The 22,630-nt window shown below is 33.7% G+C and overlaps 3 protein-coding genes across 3 annotated transcripts; all 3 read left to right on the top strand.

The window, feature by feature from the left end:
* The first annotated feature begins 2,104 nt into the window (after nucleotides 1-2,104).
* Nucleotides 2,105-4,855, top strand: LOC107566721 (pleckstrin homology domain-containing family S member 1-like). Its single transcript, XM_016252250.1, has 10 exons — nucleotides 2,105-2,175; nucleotides 2,809-2,881; nucleotides 3,178-3,351; nucleotides 3,458-3,543; nucleotides 3,657-3,713; nucleotides 4,076-4,150; nucleotides 4,189-4,190; nucleotides 4,267-4,414; nucleotides 4,572-4,704; nucleotides 4,790-4,855. The coding sequence occupies exons 1-10, from the start codon at nucleotides 2,105-2,107 to the stop codon at nucleotides 4,853-4,855; spliced, it is 885 nt and encodes a 294-aa protein (XP_016107736.1).
* Nucleotides 4,856-8,315: 3,460 nt separating this feature from the next.
* Nucleotides 8,316-12,521, top strand: LOC107566710 (pleckstrin homology domain-containing family S member 1-like). Its single transcript, XM_016252240.1, has 13 exons — nucleotides 8,316-8,330; nucleotides 8,629-8,671; nucleotides 9,745-9,845; nucleotides 9,945-10,072; nucleotides 10,154-10,306; nucleotides 10,784-10,856; nucleotides 11,098-11,271; nucleotides 11,370-11,455; nucleotides 11,557-11,613; nucleotides 11,749-11,823; nucleotides 12,012-12,101; nucleotides 12,238-12,370; nucleotides 12,456-12,521. Exons 1-13 carry the CDS (start codon nucleotides 8,316-8,318, stop codon nucleotides 12,519-12,521), a joined length of 1,194 nt encoding a protein of 397 aa, XP_016107726.1.
* Nucleotides 12,522-13,832: 1,311 nt separating this feature from the next.
* On the top strand, nucleotides 13,833-17,618 carry LOC107566803 (pleckstrin homology domain-containing family S member 1-like). Its single transcript, XM_016252356.1, has 13 exons — nucleotides 13,833-13,918; nucleotides 14,277-14,320; nucleotides 14,426-14,523; nucleotides 14,613-14,728; nucleotides 14,806-14,958; nucleotides 15,049-15,139; nucleotides 15,406-15,561; nucleotides 15,654-15,742; nucleotides 15,859-15,912; nucleotides 16,333-16,407; nucleotides 16,739-16,831; nucleotides 16,950-17,055; nucleotides 17,146-17,618. Exons 2-13 carry the CDS (start codon nucleotides 14,299-14,301, stop codon nucleotides 17,251-17,253), a joined length of 1,161 nt encoding a protein of 386 aa, XP_016107842.1. The 5' UTR covers nucleotides 13,833-13,918; nucleotides 14,277-14,298; the 3' UTR covers nucleotides 17,254-17,618.
* The last annotated feature ends 5,012 nt before the right edge of the window (nucleotides 17,619-22,630 follow it).

The following is a 22,630-nucleotide window of genomic DNA, read 5'->3' as shown; positions in this document are numbered from 1 at the left end:
TGCTTGCATAAATAATGCAAATGTAACTGACACTTCTGTTCATAGGTGTGTGAAACTGATTATAGACTGACATCTTGATTATAACATGCATGTCATGCTGTCATTAAGCTGAAACCTTACAATGACTTTACAATTTTTTTTTTTTTACATGTGTGAACAGGTTTTCGAACGGTTCGCAATCGTATAGGAAAACTTGCGGAAAGTGGAGAACACTCCACAAATAATCCACGAAAAGTGCAAATGCAGACGCCTCTATGGTGTGTTTTGAACATTTTAAACATGCATATTTTAATGTCTCATTGCTTTTTTTCCATTTGCTGTACGTCTCGCATTTTCAAATGCAAAAACATGTAAACAGTACTAAGCAGCTTTTCTCGCAATATGCAGATTTCTGTGTGCATGTGAATGTAAATTGTGAGGAAATGTAAAAAAAATAAGCTTTTCGATGAGGTATTTCTTTCTTTTTTGCAGTAAATCAAATCAAAATATGTAATTTTCTCCAATCCAGTGTAATAGTGTTAAAGGACTTGTACTTTATGGAGTCATTTGGAAAGTGTGTAATATCTTCAATAAAACTTTATTTCAGTTCAATATTTATTAACATGTTTATTTCCCCAAAAAGTGAAACTCTATCCACCTTATTTTTCAATGCAGAAGCCATTTTCTGTGACTGTGCAAGACTTCCGGTTCATTTATTAATAACGAGAAGAATAACAACGTGCAGTAAAAGGTAATACTGTTTGCACTACAAACCAGTGTGTTCATAATTAAGATAATACATTAAAATAATATGGTAAGACACAACAATTTGCAATATAAAGCAGCAAAACAAGCTGTTCTGTACAGCTAAAAATAGCTGGAAATGGATGACACAGGAGCACAGAGCCATAAAATTCCAAAATGGCTGCGCCAACTCTTACAGGAAAAATAAGGTAGACAGCTCTATCAAAACATTGCTGTTTGTTTGAGATTCCCAACTAGCTCCACACATCAACTTGGGCTCAACCAATGGTGTGAGTTCAGGGCGGGGCTTTCTGTTTTTATAACCTATAAAAGATGGTGTGAGTTTAGTTCAGTGGCAGAAATGACTTCACCTTCAATGTCAAGCTGTAAGTCTGTGGCAATAGTGTATGTTATATCACAGAGATAATATAGTCTCTCATTAGTGAGTACAAAAAGTGGGTTTAAACTTAAGTACTTCTTGGAAAGCTTTTCTTGGTTGAGTACATACGTCTCAAATCACCGCCTTCCTTGTCACATCACTTCTAAGGGTTTTCACCTATACTTCCTCATACATTTTAACCACATTTTGTGTTCTTACAGACAGGGAACATCTATATCAGGTGCAGAAACTATATTTTTCAGTCAAATAATAATATTACAATCATACTTTTTTAATTAAAACAGAATGCTTTTTTTGGTATAATTTTGATTGCTGCATCAGAAAGGTAAAATGAAGGAAATTGTGCAGCCTGATTTACATTATGTATGACAGCATCAATGATAGCAAATTACATCTGAAGTCACCATTTAGTATATATTTATTAACATACCATTTAAGTAAATATTTCAAACAGAGCTACATTTAGGTCGGTTGTCAATGTGAGGAACTGTTTTTTTCTTGCTCGTGCTGTTCACAACACTATCTATTGTTCAGCTAACAGACAAGTATATTTTTTAAGATTGCTAATATTTTAAACAAATGTACATTCATTTGCAAAAATATATCATACTATGTGCACCCAGTATAATTGTACTATACCATTTGGCACTTAAAATCATTATGCTGAATATGCTGAAGTAACCACAGCTTATTCTGTTCTCAGGCTCACACTGATAGCATCCCATTACTCTTTGTATCTTTGACATTTTTATTCTTTTATGTGTGTACAGCACTTTGATAAACACTTGCTGTTTTTTTAAAAAGTGCTTTATAAATAAAATTTGACTTTGACTCACGACAACTGATATGTGGCTTTGTTTTAAATAAATGTTTTATCTCTGCATATAATAACGATGCATTTTACATGCATGGAGCCGAGGAACAAATGTGTTCTGGATACCTTTACAAATCTCCCCCGGAAAATCAGTTCAAGTCCCAGGTATGTTTCTTTGGAAGAGAAGAACAGGTTACTATACACAGGTTACTTTCTATTTCCTCATTGGAAAAAACAGGTTTGCCACCATTATTTTGACCATATTTCTCATTTCCATTACAATATAGCTCCATTAAAGCAAGCATGATGCAGGCAAAAAAAATAAATAAATAATAATATTTAAAGTCTCTATGAAATCAAAATAAAAGTTTTGTGGCTTTTAGTCCATGTCTATTAGTTCTGAAGCAATGTATACAGTATATTACAAGAGTAGCATATAGTAGTAAATATACAAATTTAAACTGAGCTTTATCAGCATGACTAAGCATTTAGTATATGTCCAAAGCATATAATATTCAAATATCAAAATAGACAATACAGAAAATAAATGTGAAGTAAATAAAGAGATACATGAGATCAAATTAACTTTTGGTGTTTATCTCATCACATTTATTTAGAAATTAATTTAAAATATTCGCTGAGCTGTAAATATTTCAATTCGATTAAATTAAAATATTGATTTCATTTTCATAAATTTTCACTTTTTGAGACTTTAAGCAGTAGCTTAATCATTCTGCTTTTAAAGTTAGTTATATATCATGGAAATGTAATTCTAGAAATCTTCTAGTTTTAATTTTCATTTGACCTAAACCTAACCCTAAACAAGTGATGCAGTTTTCCAGTAGTGTTAAATGTTTTCTGGTGTTTTCAGTGATGATGTGGATGGATGGCTCAGTGCCTTAGTCAAGGTAATGAAGGCCCAGAAATCACGATATGCCCTTCAGGTAAACATTAAAATATCTCTCTCTTCACTTGTATGCATTTATAAAATACCTGTCAAAGGTTCGGACACACCTACTGATTTTAATATTACCATTTCCTGAATAATGAATAACAAAATAAAATATTGCAATTATGCAGTGATAAAAATTGCTCAAAAGTTTTAATATTATTATTATTTTATATATTTTTTGTTTTGTGTAGAAATGTTGCATGTTGACAATTATTATTATATATTTATCTACAATGTATTACAAGCATTGCCATTTAGACATGCTTACATGCTTTACTTTTCCCACAGGACAACAGATTTAGATCAGCATCTGAACCTGTAAAGAGTTCAGAACCAAAGGTTGAGGATGAGCCTGATGAAAGACGGTCAGCACCTGCATTAATGCTAACTTACCCGTCACTGTACAGCCATTATGACTATCCTCGCAAGCTCAGCGAACCTCTACTACCAGTAGCGCTCAAGGTTTTACACATTTATACACGGTTTCTTTAATATACAGTGTGGACATAAATACTCTTACACTTCCTAAAAATATGCTTAAAAAAACCCTCAAACCTCTATCTGGCAGATTCCAGTTATTGAGGATGAAGATGATGAGGACGAGATTCAGGATGAATCTGCAGAGGACAGTGAATACATGTCTATGGCATCATTGTAAGTGTTTGAGAGCACTTTTCCCCTTAACTGGCCTAGTGGAATGTAAAATACTTTCTGTTAATAAAATACAATTTTAATGAATTAATTTTTCTGTGGTCTTTTCTTATTAGGCAAAGAGCTTTGGAAGAAGACCAAGAGGAGGCGTACACTACATGCATGCAGAAAAAGTAATTCTGAATTCTTGATTCACTGTTACGTACCTCATGCACTATTGTGTCAGTAGTGTGAGATACGATAAACTCTGCGTCTGTTGCCTTTTGACACATTGTAAGTTCCCTCCGTGCCTCAGATGCAGATAGATTTGATTCTTTGTTTATTTAAAGACTACAAAACAACTCTTATCTTAGAGTTGCTGAATAGTGTGTTTTGTTGTTTTGAAACTTCCATTCTTGCTTAGCAGTTCTGGTCACGGATTAAAGCAAAGTTTTGGCATGGTTTTAACATCTTGGCAGATGCAAATCATCTCTGAACAATTCACTGTTCCTCTGTGGATATATAGTTCATCTTATTTTTTGGTTGTCTTTTTCAGCACTTCCATTAATGGTCAAGAGTCCTCTGTGTGCAATGGTGCAGCCAACCAGGAAGAGGACAATGAAAATAAACGGTAAATTTTGACTTGAATGCATCTTTTGAAAAAGCTAGAAGTGCACTTTTCTGCTGAATGCACCTGAATGACGTCATCTCTTTTTTTTGTATTATGCATAAAATAGCAATATTTAGCATTAAAAATGTGGCATCTGTTTGAAATTTATCAATGCATATTTCTATTCTGCAGTGAATCGCACACACATGTTGAGAAGGACATCTGCGTTAGAAAAAATGATCTGAAAAACAGTCTGATCTTGACTCAGGCAGAGGGCAAACCATGGTACAACTCTCACTGATAATTAATTACAGTTATTACCGTTTAAAATATCCTGTACCCTATCCTGATAGAGAAAACATTAACATGAGTACAAATTAACAACTTACATTATATTATGTTATGTTTCTCATTGTTGCGTGTTCATCCTCGTTCTCTCCAGTGTCTCTGACTGTCGGAAGATTCAGGACTCGTGGCTCTTCCATAAGGGGGACCAGATCCTGGCCTTCAATGACCTGCTTATAGACACAGTTGAAGAGATACAGACATACGTAAGAAGACTAAGCAAGGATGAGGTAAGATGACGATTCACAGTAAAATAATGTTTTTTTCTCACTATATTCAGAGAGTTATAAATAATGCTACTGAAATTACCTGCAGGTAAAACTCACTATTCGGCGGCTCATAGGATCCCAGCCTCTGCACTCTGAACCCTGCCCATCATAATGAGGACAAGAAACTAATCTCTTGTGAATTCATCACCATCAAGATATTAGAAATGTGTCTGTGGTACATTAATCCTCATTCATTCAAGTCTAATCATACAGGTGGGAAACAAGGTGTAAATGAAGAACAGAAGAGCAGTCAGTTTATCTAAAGTAACTTGTCCTCTTTTTACTGTATATTAATCATGTAAATATGTAAAAGAGTGTGAATGTTAAATTCATTGACCTTAAAATGTCACTGAATAAAAATAAATAAGTAAGATTTAGACTGTATATATGTACATGAAACTATGAGTGGTAGTGGGAATATTAGTTCACATCTGTTAATGTGAAACACAAGAGTCAATTATTACTTTATAATAAGTATGAAGGTAAATTCACATTGAAAAATGCACAGTTCAAAACTGTTCATGTATTTTAACCTTTAAAGATGCAGTTTTTTTACAATGCTAACAGTATGAGGTACTTTATATACCGTGTATATACAAGTTTTCTGTTATTGTGTATTTTGTTTTGCAAAGCATTTACCCAATGATGTATTGTTCCTAGTCATTATGCATTGATTCAAATGTTTCAGTCACTCTTTAGATTGATGATTACTGAATAACGTGTAGCATACATAATGTATACATGTATTATACTGTAGAAAAGCATGTATTTGCACATTGTTCCAATGTGAAGTAGTATTAAACTTTTGAAACATTTTTTTGCAATTATTTTATGAATATTTTACAAATGTGCATACATTTTAAATATAATTAGATATTACTTTTACAGAAATGTACTAAAATTTGTAATTTCAATTTGTTATCATATGTTTTAAAAATAGTCGAATAGTCTAGATTTGACTATAGTCTTGTGCAGTTGGGAGATGGACAAATGGTTCACTGCATCTTCGTCAACACATACTGTTGAAACCCAAGGTACAACGCTTTGACATTTCTGATTTGAATTTCTGATCTGATTTGTCTCATGCATTTTGTACACATGTATGCATGGTATGAATTCATTTCAAGCTAAATCATCCTTAATCAGGGATGGGCAACTTTGATAGTGACGAGGGCCAGCATTTTGTCTCCTTTATACCAAGGGGCCAGATTACTAATCCACGTCCACACACCTTTTACACCGTCTTACTCAATTTCCTTTTTATTGAAGGAAATTCAAGTATAACTAATGTCATTTGTTTGACTAATGTCATTTTATTAAGTATAAAGCTGACGAGCAGTGCTCAAGTTTATTCAGTGAAATCCTAGCCTTTTGAAGTTTAATCGTCATATTAATCCATATAGCAATTCTTGTCTTTCTGTCCCCAAAGACCTCTTATAATTTAGACTTTTTGTACCATTTAAGAGTTTGCATGGCCTTAAATGTAAACAATTTAACTGAAGACGTTTTAAGGACCCCCGGAAACCCTAATAAGAACAGTCCAGTGCAAACATTTCTGTCATGCACTTGGCAAAAAGCTTTTGTTGACTATGAATTTTACCTTTGAAATTTGAGGCAAGTGCAACTCTGGCATCCCTGTTGTTTGTGAGCAGTGGTGTGATGGCGATTTAAATAAAATACAGATTTCCAAACAATCCAAACATATGGGTATCCCCTTGAACTTGGTAAAAAGATAATCTGTTTACCATCTTGACTTGACTTGGTTTTCATGGTCAGTTTTTCATTTATTATTTGCTAATGTTAATGAATGTTTACGTTAAAGTGCACATCCTACGCTGAAATTAATAGGGGAGCGGCTGGAAACTAGCGACCCCGCGGGCTGCCAGTTGCCCATCCCTGACCTTAATTAAACATCTGTCACACAGACATTTGGGTCAAAGAGACACATTGGTGAAACTCCCACAGTCATAAATAGACAATGAGCAGGTATGTTGGCACATGGCCATCTGTCTTAGGAAGAAAAAAAAATCAGGTTTGCTAATGTTAGAAACATTGCTTGTTGTTGTAAAGGGATTTATTTACCCTTTGCTCTCAGAGATACTGTGACCAGTTCAGGCCACTTATTCATTATCAACAGATTTAATTTATAGCTGAGCAATATCAAAATAATATCATCATATTGGGCCAAAAGTGAGTTAGGTCATACAAAACATGTTACACATGAGCTGCCATCTTCTGTGACCCATGAGCCAATCTATGTTTGTCCTACACAAGAGGAAACACTCATTTATACACACAAAAATACTAATGTTTTCACTCTCTTTTTGCTCATGAGAGACAGAACTGACAACAGAAATAAATCATGAAGATGACGACACAGTTGAATTGTCAGGCTTCATTTTTCTTATTATTAATTGATTGGGTAATATGTTAAATTAATTTACAAATAAATGCAAATTTGAAGCTTTTTTAATATGCTAAGTAATTATACATTTCATTTCACTGACTTGCACTAAAGCAAAGCCAATTGAATAATGTTTTTGACAATAACACTGCATTGGACACCTCAGTTGAAAGTGATAATGAGATGAACTGCGAAAGTTGCATTAATTTACTGATAGCTAAATTCATATCATTTGGAAAAAATAAATATACTGATTAAAGCAGATGACTACGGTGACGCATTGCTGCCACACACATATTTTTTTTCAGTCAAATGTAAACACAGTCGTTTAGCTCGCTCACATAATGTACCATATAGCCTATCTATAATAACGGGAAAACATGTCAGTTTTATGACATAATATGTTGTTATTATGAGAAAAAAATATGTCGTTTTAAGGAGAAAATATGTAGTTTTAAGGAGAAAAATAAGTAGTTTTAACGAGAAAATATGTCGTTTTAAGGAGAAAAAATATGTCGTTTTAACAAGAAAACATCTCGTTATTACCAGAAAAGATGCCGTTTTACCGAGAAAACATGTCGTTATTACGAGAAAATATGTAGTTTTAACGAGAAAGTATGTCGTTTTAAGGAGAAAAAATATGTCGTTTTAACAAGAAAACATCTCGTTATTACGAGAAAATATGTAGTTTTAACGAGAAAAGATGTCGTTAAAATGAGAAAAGATCTCGTTTTTACAACATAATTGAGTGGAAAAAATAATGTGTGTGGCAGCAATGCGTCACCGTAGATGACCACAAGACAATGATTTCAAAATAAAGTGTTAGAAGATATTAAGCAGACAGACTACTAATACTCTAATGACTGCTAGTTGACATGTAGTTGCAAAGTTACTTACTGTTAGTAGAATGTCTAAAGTGGACTACTAAAATAAAGTGTTACCAAATTTAACATAACTATTTTTTATTCTGAATGTATTACTCTAATTCAAATTCAGTATATTACTTTTGATTGTGCATTTTATACGGTATGCAGCTATTTATTATAAAGGTTTAGTCTTGGCTTATTCCAAATTTTGGAGTTCCAAATTGTCCTCAAATTCAGTTTCATTGTACAATGTATCTGTTTAAATAATTATCTGAATGTGTGCATTCTGTACAAAATGCAAGATGAAAAAAAATCAGGTGAGAAGTTTGCATGGATTTTTAGGTGTGGAACAAACAAAGTGCAACAGTGAAACGCATTCCCATTTATACTCGCACACCCTTTATCTACACTAATCAGTTTATCACACTAAAAATCTATAATATTGTTTATCACTATAAATTCTAGATTTTGTATTACTTTTATTCAAAGCATTAACTAAAATTACTGCATATAGGCTTATGATGCATATTAGATAATTAGTTAGTGTCCATTCAAATAGTTAAACATGTTGTGACATTCTTTTTCTATGACAATTATTTGTTACATTCTGTGTAGACTACCACACATTTACTTTACCCTTGGACACACAAAACCAAATGCAGTCAATGATAAAACCACCTAATAACTCCCAACCCCAACTCAACCTGCCAAGAATATGTTACACTTGGAAAAAAGCCAGGAAAAGGAAGGAAGGAAAGACAGTTACAGTATCACTTGAGTATTTACTGAAATCCGTCAGTCAAGATTTCCCCCTAAAATTCCCAACGAAGTAATTATTTTTTGGCACAGTAACTTAAGTCACCTCTTACATTCCTAAGGGGAACCAAGAGCTTCTAACTGCATAAACAACTATAACCAAATAAATGGTAAAGTGCCAGCTTGTGTATAAGACTATGAGTGTATATGTGTACATATTTCAGTCGCAGCTTACTTAATGTGCTTGAGAAGCTAAATTTCTATTTGTAGTATCGAGATTACCACAATACCACGACAACATGAAGACGTTTGTCTGGTAGTTTCCAGAAACAAATAACAGACACAGTCAAAGGGGAGGGAGCCTAAACCTGAGCTTCCATATAACCATAAACTCCTCCTTTTACCAGCATAATGCTCGGAAAGAGACAAAAGGCCTCTAGCTTCCTGCTAAACTGCCATCATAACATACACGTTGTGAGAGCTGAATAACTTTTTACGGTGACACAAGGTACGGCAATACTATTACAGAATATGGCTACTAATATGATTTTGCTTGTGATGCTTGTAATATGCAAAAAAATATTGCTGATACTATTCAAGTGAATTTAAAACTTTCATAAAGACATCATGCAATTTTATTATACAACATATTATTATATTATGGAGGGTTAATTTCCATTGCATTTTAATTGTTCTTGTTTTGACACTGCGTTTTTTTTTCTTTTTTACAAAATCATAAATCACTGTTGTTTACATCCGTTTATCAGATTTATCAGTGGCTTAGAGTAAAACAACTTAAACATTTCACATTTTTTTTTAGAATTAAAGCAACAACAGCAGGATGTCCAACAACAAAAAGAAACCAAGTAAGTCAAAAAATCTCTTTGGAAAATGAGATAATCAAGACAACTGTAAAACTCAAATTAAACTGTGTGGCATCAATGTGCTTAATGTTTTTCAATTATGTTTCAGCAGCAGCAACTTCAATATTTTACAATGAAACAGCGATGGTGGAGGAACTGTACACTGGTTACCTGATCAAGTCCCCTGCTCAACAAGCCCTGACTAAAAACACTGTATGCATCATATTGCAATTCAACCTAAAATCTAAATATCTGCAGTCTGTCAAAGACAGTTCCTCTGTTCGTGAAACTTAGCAGCTTTATCTGTTATAGCTGTCACAGAAATCATGGAAGCATCGTTTCTTTGTGCTCTCCAAGACGGGGGAAGAATCCTACCAGCTGACATATTATGCAAATAACGAAAGGAGAGACAAGCCTTTGGGAGAGATAGACCTTTCTAAGTATGGAAAAGACTGCCAAAGTAATAAATAAATAAATGAAGTATGTTCACACTATAATGAGAACGTCTTTCTGTTTTAAAGGATCAGCCTGCTGTTTATTGGCCCCGAGGCACATCAGAAGTGGGACTGGATCCAGAAAAACTTCAAATGTTCTCCATCCTCTGTGCTGTTCTTGAAGGTGGAAGACAACACACCAAAACACTCAAGAGACTATTTCCTCATTGGAAAAAACAGGTTTGCCACCATTATTTTGACCATATTTCTCATTGCCATCACTACACAGTTCCACAAAAGCCAGCATGACAGGCAAAATAAATTATTAAATAAATAATATTTAAAGGCTCCATGAAATCAAAATGAAAGTTTCTTGACTTTTAGTCCATGTCTATTAGTTCTGAAACCATATATATGTTAGCATATAGTAAATATACACATTAAAAATTGAGCCTTGAGAATCAACAAAGCTTTATCAGCATCATTAATTTAGTATATTGCCAAAGCATAATAAAAGAAAAAGACAGCGTAGGAACAATAAAAATAAAAATTAACTTTTTGTGGAGTCTTTAAGCAGTAACTTAATCATTCTGCTTTTTAAACTAGTTATATGTGCTGGAAATATAATTCTAGAAATCTTTTATTTTAAACTTTTATTTTTCATTTTAAAATAACTGAGTTTTTCCAGTAGTGTTAAATGTTTTCTGATGTTTTCAGTGATGATGTGGATGGTTGGCTCAATGCTTTAGTCAAGGTAATGAAGACCCAGAAATCAAGAAACACCCTTCAGGTAAACATTAAAATATATCTCTCTTCACTTGTATGCATTTATAAACTACCTGTCAAAGGTTTGGACACACCTACTGAATTTTTCATTTCCTGAAAAATAAAAACAAAAGGAAATATGGCAATTATGCAGTGTCCAAAAAATGTATTAATTGTTTTGTTTTGAAATGTACATGTTCTTTTATATTTATCTGCAACTTATTACAAGCATTTAGACATGCTTACATGCTTTACTTTTCCCACAGGACAACAGATTTAGATCAGCATCTGAACCTGTAAAGAGTTCAGAACCAAAGGTTGAGGATGAGCCTGATGAAAGACGGTCAGCACCTGCATTAATGCTAACTTACCCGTCACTGTACAGCCATTATGACTATCCTCGCAAGCTCAGCGAACCTCTACTACCAGTAGCGCTCAAGGTTTTACACATTTAAGCACACAGATTCATCAATACGCACTTAAATGCTCTTAAACTTCCTATTGAAAAAAACAAAAACCTCAAACCTCTATCTGGCAGATTCCAGTTATTGAGGATGAAGATGATGAGGACGAGATTCAGGATGAATCTGCAGAGGACAGTGAATACATGTCCATGGCATCATTGTAAGTGTTTGAGAGCACTTTTCCCCTTAACTGGCCTAGTGGAATGTAAAATGTACTCTGTTAATAAAAAAACAACTTTTTCTGTGGTCTTTTCTGATTAGGCAAAGAGCTTTGGAAGTTGACCAACAGGAGGGGTACACTACATGCATGCAGAAAAAGTAATTTTGAATTCTTAATTCTCTATTGTGTCAGTAGTGTGAGATACGATAAACTCAGTGTTTGTGCCGTTTAACACATTGTAATGGGTTCACAAAGTTCATTATTTTTGATTATTTGTTGGTTGTCTTTTTCAGCACTTCCATGAATGGTCATGAGTCCTCTGTGTGCAATGGTGCAATCTACCAGGATGAGGATGATGAATGCAAATGGTAAATTTTGACTTGAATGCATCTTTTGAAAAAGCTAGAACATTTTTCTGCTGAATGCACCTGAATGATGTCGCCTCTTAACTTTCTTATTAGTGTATTATGAGCTATATATATATATTAGAGATATATTTAGCATGAAAATTGTGGCATCTGTTTGAATTTTATCAATGCATATTTCTATTCTGCAGTGAAACGTGCACACATGTTGAGGAGATCTGCGTTAGAAAAAATGATCTGAAAAACAGTCTGATCTTGACTCAAGCAGAGGGCAAACCATGGTACAACTCTCACTGATAATTAATTACAGTTACATTTTAAAATGAGCCCTATCCTGATAGAGAAAACATTAACATGAGTACAAATGAAAAACTTACAATATGTTTCTCATTGTGCATTCATCCTTTTCCTCTCCAGTGTCTCTGACTGTCGGAAGATTCAGGACTCGTGGCTCTTCCATAAGGGGGACCAGATCCTGGCCTTCAATGACCTGCTTATAGACACAGTAGAAGAGATACAGACATACGTAAGAAGACTAAGCAAGGATGAGGTAAGATGACGATTCACAGTAAAATAATGTTTTTTTCTCACTATATTCAGAGAGCTATAAATAACGCTACTGAAATTACCTGCAGGTAAAACTCACTATTCGGCGGCTCATAGGATCCCAGCCTCTGCACTCTGAACCCTGCCCATCATAATGAGGACAAGAAACTAATCTCTTGTGAAGTCATCACCATCAAGATATTAGAAATGCGTCTGTGGTACATTAAAACTAATTCATTCATGTCTAATAATACAGCTGGGAAACAAGGTGTAAATGAAGAACAGAAGAGCATTCAGTTTATCTAAAGTAACTTGTCCACTTTTGATTGTACATTAATCATGTAAATGTGTAAAACAATGTGAATGTTAGATTCTCTGACCTTGAAATGCCACTGGGTGAAAGAAATCAGTAACATTTAGATTGTATATGTACATAAAACTATGTGAGTGGTAGTGGGTTTATTAGTTCACATCTGTTAATGTGAAGAACCACAGTCAAGTATTACTTTATAATAAGTATGAAGGTAAATTCACATTGAAAAATGCACAATTCAAAACTGTTCATGTATTTTAACCTCTTTAAAGACGCACTTTTTTTTTACAATGCTAACAGTATGAGGTACTTTATATACCGTGTATATACAAGTTTTCTGTAATTGTGTATTTTGTTTTGCAAAGCATTTACCCAATGATGTATTGTTCCTAGTCATTATGCATTGATTCAAATGTTTCAGTCACTCTTTAGATTGATGATTACTGAATAATATGTAGCCTATGTAATACATACATGAATTATGCCGTTAGCATAATTCAGCATAAAAGCATGTATTTGCACTATTGCACAAGAATTATTAAACTTTTGAAACATTTTTTGCAATCATTTTATAAAATGTTTAATATAATTAGATATTACTTTTACATAAATGTCTAGAATCTATTTTCAAACAGTCTCTGAAACATACAGTACATTAAAACATATGGTTAACTGCTTTATTTGACATCTTATATGGTCGTCCACACAGACTGTTGGATCCCAAGATAAAGCTTTGGCATTTCTTACTTGAAAACATGTCTCATGCATTTCATACAAGTGCATACAAATAAGCTGAATCATCAAGAGAACCAAAAAAACAGGGGAATCAAGAGTACATGTGCATGGAAAATAAATATGCTACAAAAGCATAAAAAACTGCATAAAAAAACTAGAATCCAAGAAATTGGAAATGGTGTATAAGTCTGTGAGTGTATATGTGTACATAATTCAGTCACAGCTTACAGTATGTGCTTCAGAAGCTAAAATTATTTTTGTAGTATGATGTTTTCCACAATAACACAATGACATGAACACGTTTGTCTGGTAAGTTCTCCAAAGGAATGACAACGTGAAAGGGGAGGAACTTAAACATGAGCTCACATAAAATCAGAAACAACTCCTTTTACCAGCATAACAATCTGGAAAAGACAAAGGACCTTTAGTTTCCTCCTAAACTGCCATCATAACATACACGTTGTGAGAACTTTTCAGAAGACTGAGATTTTACTGCGACACAAGGTAAACCAATAATAATATAGAATATGGCTACTGATATGATGATTCTGCTTTGTGATGCTTGTAACATGTAGAGAAATAATGGTAATACTATTAATCTGAGAAAATAAATGAGTTTAAACTATGTATTTTTGGAGAAAAAACAATGTAATACTATTATATAACATATTATACATTTGAAATGTGGCAGAGGGTTAATTTCCATTGCATTGTAATTAGTCTTGTGCTGCTGACAGTGACACTGCACTGAATATTATTTTACAAAATCATACTTCGGTGTTGTTTACTTCTGTTTATCAGATATACAGTATATCAGTGGCTTACAGTAAAAAAAAAAGTAAACATTTCACATCTATTTTAGAACTAAAGCAAACAACATCAGGATGTCCAACAACAAGAAATCTCGTAAGTCTAAAACATCTTAGGAAAAATGGGATAATCAAGGAACTTAAACACTAAATGGAATTGTGCAGCATTTAATGCTGATCAGTTTTAATTATGTTTCTGCAGCAACAACTGCAAAATTTTACAGTGAACCAGCAGTGGAGGAATTGTACACTGGATACCTGGTCAAGTCCCCCCCTCTAACAGCCCTAACTAAAAACACTGTAGGTTTCATATTGCAATTCAACCTGAAACTGAAATTTCTGAAGTCTGCAAAGACAGTTCCTCGGTTTATGAAACATATCTGTTACAGAAATCATGGAAGAATCGTTTCTTTGTGCTCTCCAAGATCGGTGAGGACACCTACCAGCTGACATATCATGTAAACGAAAGGAGAGGCAAACCTTTGGGAGCGATAGACATTTCTAAGTAAGGAAAAGACTGTCACATAAATAAATACATAAAGTATTTTCATACTGCAATAAGAACATCTTCCTGTTTTAAAGGATCAGCTTGCTGTTCACTAGCCCTGAGACACATCAGAAGTGGGACTGGGTCAAGAAACAATCAAAGGGCTCTCCTTCCTCTGTGCTGTTCTTGAAGGTGGAAGACGTGACACTAAAACAATCTAGAGAATATTTCCTCATTGGAAAAGACAGGTTTGCCAGCATTATTTTAACCATTATCTCCAATTGCCATCACAACATAGTTCCATGAAAGAAGTGTTAAATGTTTTCTGGTGTTTTCAGTGCCGATGTGGATGGTTGGCTCAATGCATTTTACAAGGCAATGAAGATCCAGAAATCACAAAATAAACTGCCACACACAGACGATACTCAGGTAAACAAACCTTCTCTCTCCCTCTCTGTCTTTACATAGATGCTTATATAAACTCTCAGTCATGTTTGAGCACACCTACTGATACTTGCTACCATTTCCTACATTTGAGAATAATAATAAAAAAAATAATGGCAACTATGCAGTAACCAAAAAAGTATTATTTTTGATCAGAAGGTTTTAGCATCATAAGAAACCAAAAATTCAGTCAAGTGTACCAAAACTTTTGAGAGGTTGTGAATGCTCACATGCTTTACCTTTTTCCACAGGACAAGAGATCTAGAGCAATGACTCTACCTATGAACTATTCAGAACCAAACGGTGAAGATCAGCCCGATGACAGATGGTCAGCATTTGAAATAACTTCTCTGCCACAATACAATCATTATGACTACCCTCGCAAGCTCAGCGAACCTCCAATACCAGTAACATGCAACGTTTTACACATTTAAACAGTTTCTTTCACATATGCATATGATAAAAATACACGAATAAAACTCAAACCTCTATCTGGCAGATTTCAGTTATTGAGGAAAAAGATGAGATGGACGGGAAGCAGGATGAACCTCCAGAGGACAACAGTGAATACATGTCCATGGGATCAGTGTAAGTGTTTGAGAGAACTTTTCCCTTAACTGGCCTTGTGGAATACACTCTGTTGATAAAATGCAACTTTCAGAGACACAATTCAATTTAAGTGTTCTGTGATCTTTTCTGATTAGGCAAAGGGTGAAAGATGATCAACAGGAGGATGACATGGCATGCAAAGAGAAAAAGTAATTTTGAAGTCTTTGATTCACTGTTATTTACCACGAGATCACACTATTGTGTCAGATATGCAAGATACGATAAATATATGAATTATCATCAGTATGTTATTGTTTGCCACATTTTAATTTTTTCAAATCAGTTCATTCCGCTTCACGCCCCAGATGCAACATATATATATATATATTTAAAGACTACAAAACAACACTGTTTCTTAGCGTCAATTAGCAGTCTATCTTGCTGTTTAGAGAGTTCCAACCTTTCTAGTCTTGCTCAACAGGTCTGGTTTTGGCTGATTTATAAAATGAAAGCTAACACTTAGCAAGGTTTTAGCATACCTGAGAGATGCAGTCATCACAACGTTTAAACAAGAATGTGCTCTATGGTGGTTTGACCCTTGCTCAATCAGATTTTTTTGTTTCCCTCAGTGAAGTTCACAGGCATTCTAATCAGTCTCTCGTTGACTTCACTGAAAACTGTGCCTCTACCGAGTCAGACAACAGGTGATTTTTATAATTTCAAACAGGGCTGTAACCACCATATTCAGATTAGCTGGTGACCAATATAGGTTTTTTTTAGCGTCTGACACTTTAATGATTTAATTATTATTAGTGGTCTGCACTAATCTTAAATATGTGGTTACATCCTTAATTTCAGTATACTGGAAATAGCATTAGCAGGGTGCTTCTGCTTTAGAGAAAACAACTATTGAGTGTATCAATGTGTCAGTTGTTGAGTAATATTCTGTCCTTTTCTAATTAAAATCCTCAGATTTATTTAACACTGTGGTAATGACACATTGACATGTGGCATTTGTATTTTTCTGCTTTGTAGTGAAATGCAAACACATGTTGAGAAGGAGCTCTGCGGTAGTCAAAATGATCTGACAAACAGTCTGATCTTGACACAAGAAGGCGACAAACCATGGTACAACGCTACAATAGATAATTAATGACATAGTCTGTTCTAGAATCAATGGTAATACGAGTAGAAATGAACTACTTACCATGTATTATATTTAATCTCTCATTATCATCTTCTCCAGTATGTCTGAGTGTCATCAGATTCAGGATTTAAGGGGGAATCAGACCCTGCCCCCAGACACAGTACAAGAGATTCAGAAATGCATAAAAAAACTAAGCAAGGATGAGGTAAGATGATAATTCACAGTAAAGAAATTGTCCTTATTTCCATCACTGTAATCAGAGACCTATAAATAAAGTTACTGAAATTACCTGCAGGTAAAACTCCTAATTCGGCGGCTTCCAGACCTCACTCTGAACACTGCCCATCACACTGAGGACACAAAACAAAGTCTAATGCAAAATCTCTCATCACTATTGAAATAATAGAAATGTTGTACACATGTCTCATTTAAGGGTCAGAGGGTCTATGGGACATTAAAGTTCATTTATTTACTGATACAGGTGGAAAATAAGGCGTTACTGAGTAACAGAAGATGCAATCTGATTATCTAAAGTACCTTATCCTCTTTTGCCTGTACAGTAATAATGTAAATATGTAAAAAAAAAAAAAGATGTCTTACGTACATGAAATTACATAAGTGCCCTAAAAGTAGAATATTTAAAATACATTTATTTCATATTAAAAGTAGTTTAAATCTATTCACATACTTACTGACATAGCGCTCGAGACTTGCTGATATAAAAGAAATTATCATTAAACTTTAATTTGGAGTACTACTTTCTTAATATTAAGCCTAAAAATGTGTTTTAATGCCACTATTGATGAATAATATCAGTCTTTAAATGCAAGATATTTAAGGTGTACCTGAAGTATACTTGCAGTTGTTCCACTTTAGCACAATTAAATATACTTCAGTATATCTTTAGTTGGACTTCAGCACTACTTCTGCACAATTAAAGTGCATTAAGTACAAAATTAGTTGTTACAATTTAGCAGACTTTAAGTATACCAGTTTAGTATACCAAAAACTGCAGGGTATTTTTATTAAGTATTTGTAGTATACTTAGCATGAAATAAATGTATTTCAAATACATTTTAGTATATTTATTTTTCACTAGGGTGGTAGTGGGTACTGTATATATTTGTTTGTTTGAAGAACAACTGTCAAGTAATTCTTAAAAACTAGGATGAGCGTTAATCCACAGTGAAAAACAGTAGTTAGCCCATTTTATATTTAGATGAATTATGTTTTAGAAAAGCATGTATCTTGCACATTGTTACACTGTGAAGTGAAGTGTTATTAAACTTCCCATTTAACAGTTTATGCTCAATTAAAGTGCATTAAGTACAAAATTAGTTGTTACAATTTAGCAGACTTTAAGTATACCAGTTTAGTATACCAAAAACTGCAGGGTATTTTTATTAAGTATTTGTAGTATACTTAGCATGAAATAAATGTATTTCAAATACATTTTAGTATATTTATTTTTCACTAGGGTGGTAGTGGGTACTGTATATATTTGTTTGTTTGAAGAACAACTGTCAAGTAATTCTTAAAAACTAGGATGAGCGTTAATCCACAGTGAAAAACAGTAGTTAGCCCATTTTATATTTAAATGAATTATGTTTTAGAAAAGCATGTATCTTGCACATTGTTACACTGTGAAGTGAAGTGTTATTAAACTTCCCATTTAACAGTTTATGCCTTTTTTTTATTTGCTGTGTGCATGCGATAACAAATCTGTGCATAAAAATTATATTAGCAGTTTATTTCTTAAAAAGCGCAACAACCTTTAGTGTTTTTTTAAACACACATTAAACTCTCTTGAATAAAATACAACTAATCATTCAAATTCATTGGTTATACCTCAGAACTCCCTCTATTGTTTAAACGGACTGTGTACAATCAAATTCATTTCACAAACTCATGATGAATAAATGAACACATATGTTGTTGTTCTCTGTAAGATGTTGTTGTTTTCTGTCTCTACTCTGTAAGTTTTCTTTTTTAATAAGTTTAGAATTTAGAACCTATTCATCTAACCAGAAACTCCACCTACCCTTTCTATAACAGCCAAAAACAAAGACCTGTAGCTTTCTCCAAACAATCACATTGGCTCTGAATGAAACCAGATTTTCTGTATTCTTTAAAAAACACAAGACAACCGATTTTTCAACGTGAACAATAAGATGTTGACCAGAAACTTCTCTTCCCATCAGGGCCAAGAACAAAAAATGTCTAGCTCTGCACTATTATCATGAAATGATCATAGAGGACACCTATGGAAGGTGAAATGTAGTACATGTAGGTCAGGGATGAGCAACTTCAATCATGTAGGGCCACTGTCCTGCAGAGTTTAGTTCAATTCCCAATCAAACACACATCTGCCTATTTTTTTAAGAAATCCTTAAGACTTGGGTTAGATTGTTTTAGTTGAATCCAAATGTTCTCCTATCATTCATCGATCTCAAATATGGATTGTCATTTAAAATGTAAACATGTACGTAGCAACCGCACGCTCTAACGTAAACCTAGAAAAATTTCCACTATTAGTCGCATATCCAAGTGTTTGTGAAGAGTGTGGAAGTTATAAGCGACCTTACTGCAAAAGCCAGAAAACACTAGTTTATTAACAGATCATTTAAATATCTCCTTGCTATTTTTTCCGATATATACATTACTTTTGCCGGTGCTTTGCGGCAAGCTTTATGCGTGCACTTGAGCGCGGAATAGACTATTGAAGGCTCTTTATGGTTTAGTTGCTCCCTCGATAATTAAATTAATATAAAAGTGTGATTAGTTGACTACAATGGCTTAAATGAATGACTATTAGTTGACAAGAAAAAAATTTGTCTGAATCCTAAAACTGAACACACATTTAACTTCCTGGGCGAACCAAGGTATAGGAAAACAAATAGGGCTGTTGTTAGAAACCAATTAATAATGGGGTTGACACTGAAAAGTAACTGAACAGGATGCAAGCAGTCCAGAGACACCGTATTTTTAAGTACTCAAAGTCTTTGCTTAGATGGGCACACTGTATCTGTGAAAGGTTTTATAGTGCGTGATGGACAATAGCACTTTAAGTAGAGAAATTAATATATATGAAAGTTACATGAACAGTTAACAAAGAATTGGTGTTTTTCTATTAAGGACATGTCACTGACGTTCAGTAAGACAACACTTGAATTTCATATATACTGCATATTGCAAAGAAGCAACAGCATCCAAACTAACAGCAAACATGATTCAGATGTGTCTAGAATCTATTGAAAATGAACTATAAATGTATTCTATACTATATCTGTAACTTTTTATTCAGGACATCAGATGCATTTAACATGCATGTATAAATGTCTAATTTAGAGAAAATTTAAAGTTGTACTATTTATTTATCTATGAGATTTCTTGCCTTTATTTGTATCTGACATGCTAATGGTCTGCGGAAAACTTTTCTATCGCAGATGACAGGTTACTTCCTTATTGGAGAAAGCAGGTTAGACATGATTATTCTGATTCCATTCAAGACACTTTACTGGAAGGCTAAAAAAAATGCATTATGCAATATTTACAAAAGCTTAAATAATCAAGTTTTATATAAAGTCCATATTTTTGCAGTGAGATTAAATTTATACAGCTGCTGATGCATTTAGGATAACAAGAACTACTGTATGATACACATGAGTAATTTGATATTATCATGGGCTAATCTATCATTTCATGTTAAAGTTACCCCTCCTGAAGATGATTTACTAGCAAAGCAGTATTTTCTTTCCATACTATGGAACGGTTTCAAATGCATTTCAGTGCCTTTCACAAAGATCCGAGGAATCATGGGCTAAAAATTACTTCTAAATATAGCACCTACTTCCTGCATGATATAAAAACAGCTTACTTTAAGTCAACCAATTTTTCATTTATCCATAGAAACTGAAGTTAGGAAAATACACAAATCTTGACAAATAATGTACTGCTAATGCTAATACATTTTCAGTATTCGTTTTACATTTAGTTGCATTTGGACAGCTCATATAAATGAAAAAAAGATTCTGGCCAGTGACACTTATAACATTCTAAATTCTAAAGATCAAATGAACAATAGATACTTGAAAAAATATAATCAGGTATATTATAAAACATCACAGAAGTTTAGGTTCAGTAAGATTTGTTTTTAAAAAATAAATGAATAATGTTATTCAGCAAGGATGATAAAGAAACAATAAGACCGTAATAATCAAGTTTTATATAAAGTCCATATTTTTGCAGTGAGATTAAATTTATACAGCTGCTGATGCATTTAGGATAACAAGAACTACTGTATGATACACATGAGTAATTTGATATTATCATGGGCTAATCTATCATTTCATGTTAAAGTTACCCCTCCTGAAGATGATTTACTAGCAAAGCAGTATTTTCTTTCCATACTATGGAACGGTTTCAAATGCATTTCAGTGCCTTTCACAAAGATCCGAGGAATCATGGGCTAAAAATTACTTCTAAATATAGCACCTACTTCCTGCATGATATAAAAACAGCTTACTTTAAGTCAACCAATTTTTCATTTATCCATAGAAACTGAAGTTAGGAAAATACACAAATCTTGACAAATAATGTACTGCTAATGCTAATACATTTTCAGTATTCGTTTTACATTTAGTTGCATTTGGACAGCTCATATAAATGAAAAAAAGATTCTGGCCAGTGACACTTATAACATTCTAAATTCTAAAGATCAAATGAACAATAGATACTTAAAAAAAATATAATCAGGTATATTATAAAACATCACAGAAGTTTAGGTTCAGTAAGATTTGTTTTAAAAAAAGAAATGAATAATGTTATTCAGCAAGGATGATAAAGAAACAATAAGACCGTATGATTTTACAAAACCTTAGATTCATTTTCTATTTATCAAAGAATCCTGAAAAATAACAGTTTCCACAAATACACTCAACAAACTTATAGACGCAACACTTTTGTTTTTGCCCCCATTTTTCATGAGCTGAACTCAAAGATCTAAGACTTTTTCTATGTTCACAAAAGGTCTATTTCTCTCAAATATTGTTCACAAATCTGTCTAAATCTGTGTTAGTGAGCACTTCTCCTTTACTGTGATAATCCATCCACCTCACAGATGTGGCATATCAAGATGCTGATTAGACAGCATGATTATTGCACAGGTGTGCCTTAGGCTGGCCACAATAAAAGGCCACTCTAAAATCTGCAGTTTTATCACACAGCACAATGCCACAGATGTCGCAAGTTTTGAGGGAGTGTGCAATTGGCATGCTGACTGCAGGAATGTCCAACAGAGCTGTTGCCCAGAATGTGTCTGTGAAGTTTCAGCTCAAAATACTCCACAGATCATTTATTATATCAATTTGAAAATGCCTATTTTGCGTGGAAGCAGAAACACGCTGTTTTTCGGGCCTGTGTCTTAAAATGCAAATGAGCTGCTGCTCCCCGCCCCCTTTTCCAGAATAGAGCTGCGCCATTACAGCTCGTACCTGCTAAAAGCATCTGTTTTGGTTCTGATTATCATGTTTATGTTACGCTGAAATCATGCGTTTTAAACCATATGAGTTTAAACTTCTGATATACGTTTTTCACACATCCGAAGCACACGGACAGAAAGCGGCTGTCACAGCATGTGAGTACTAAACTAAGTTCTCATTCACACACAAGTTTACATTAAAAACACTCATGAGTTACAAAAAAACAGTCGGTTATGTCTGTGAAGGTAAACAGCAGGGAAATAAACAGCATGTTTATTTTAGATCTGTGTGGCAGCAGCA

The sequence above is a fragment of the Sinocyclocheilus grahami genome, unplaced genomic scaffold (assembly GCF_001515645.1).
Source record: "Sinocyclocheilus grahami isolate Dianchi unplaced genomic scaffold, SAMN03320097.WGS_v1.1 scaffold26.1, whole genome shotgun sequence".
Lineage (NCBI taxonomy): Eukaryota > Metazoa > Chordata > Actinopteri > Cypriniformes > Cyprinidae > Sinocyclocheilus > Sinocyclocheilus grahami.
This window is presented reverse-complemented; position numbering and strand designations above follow the sequence as displayed.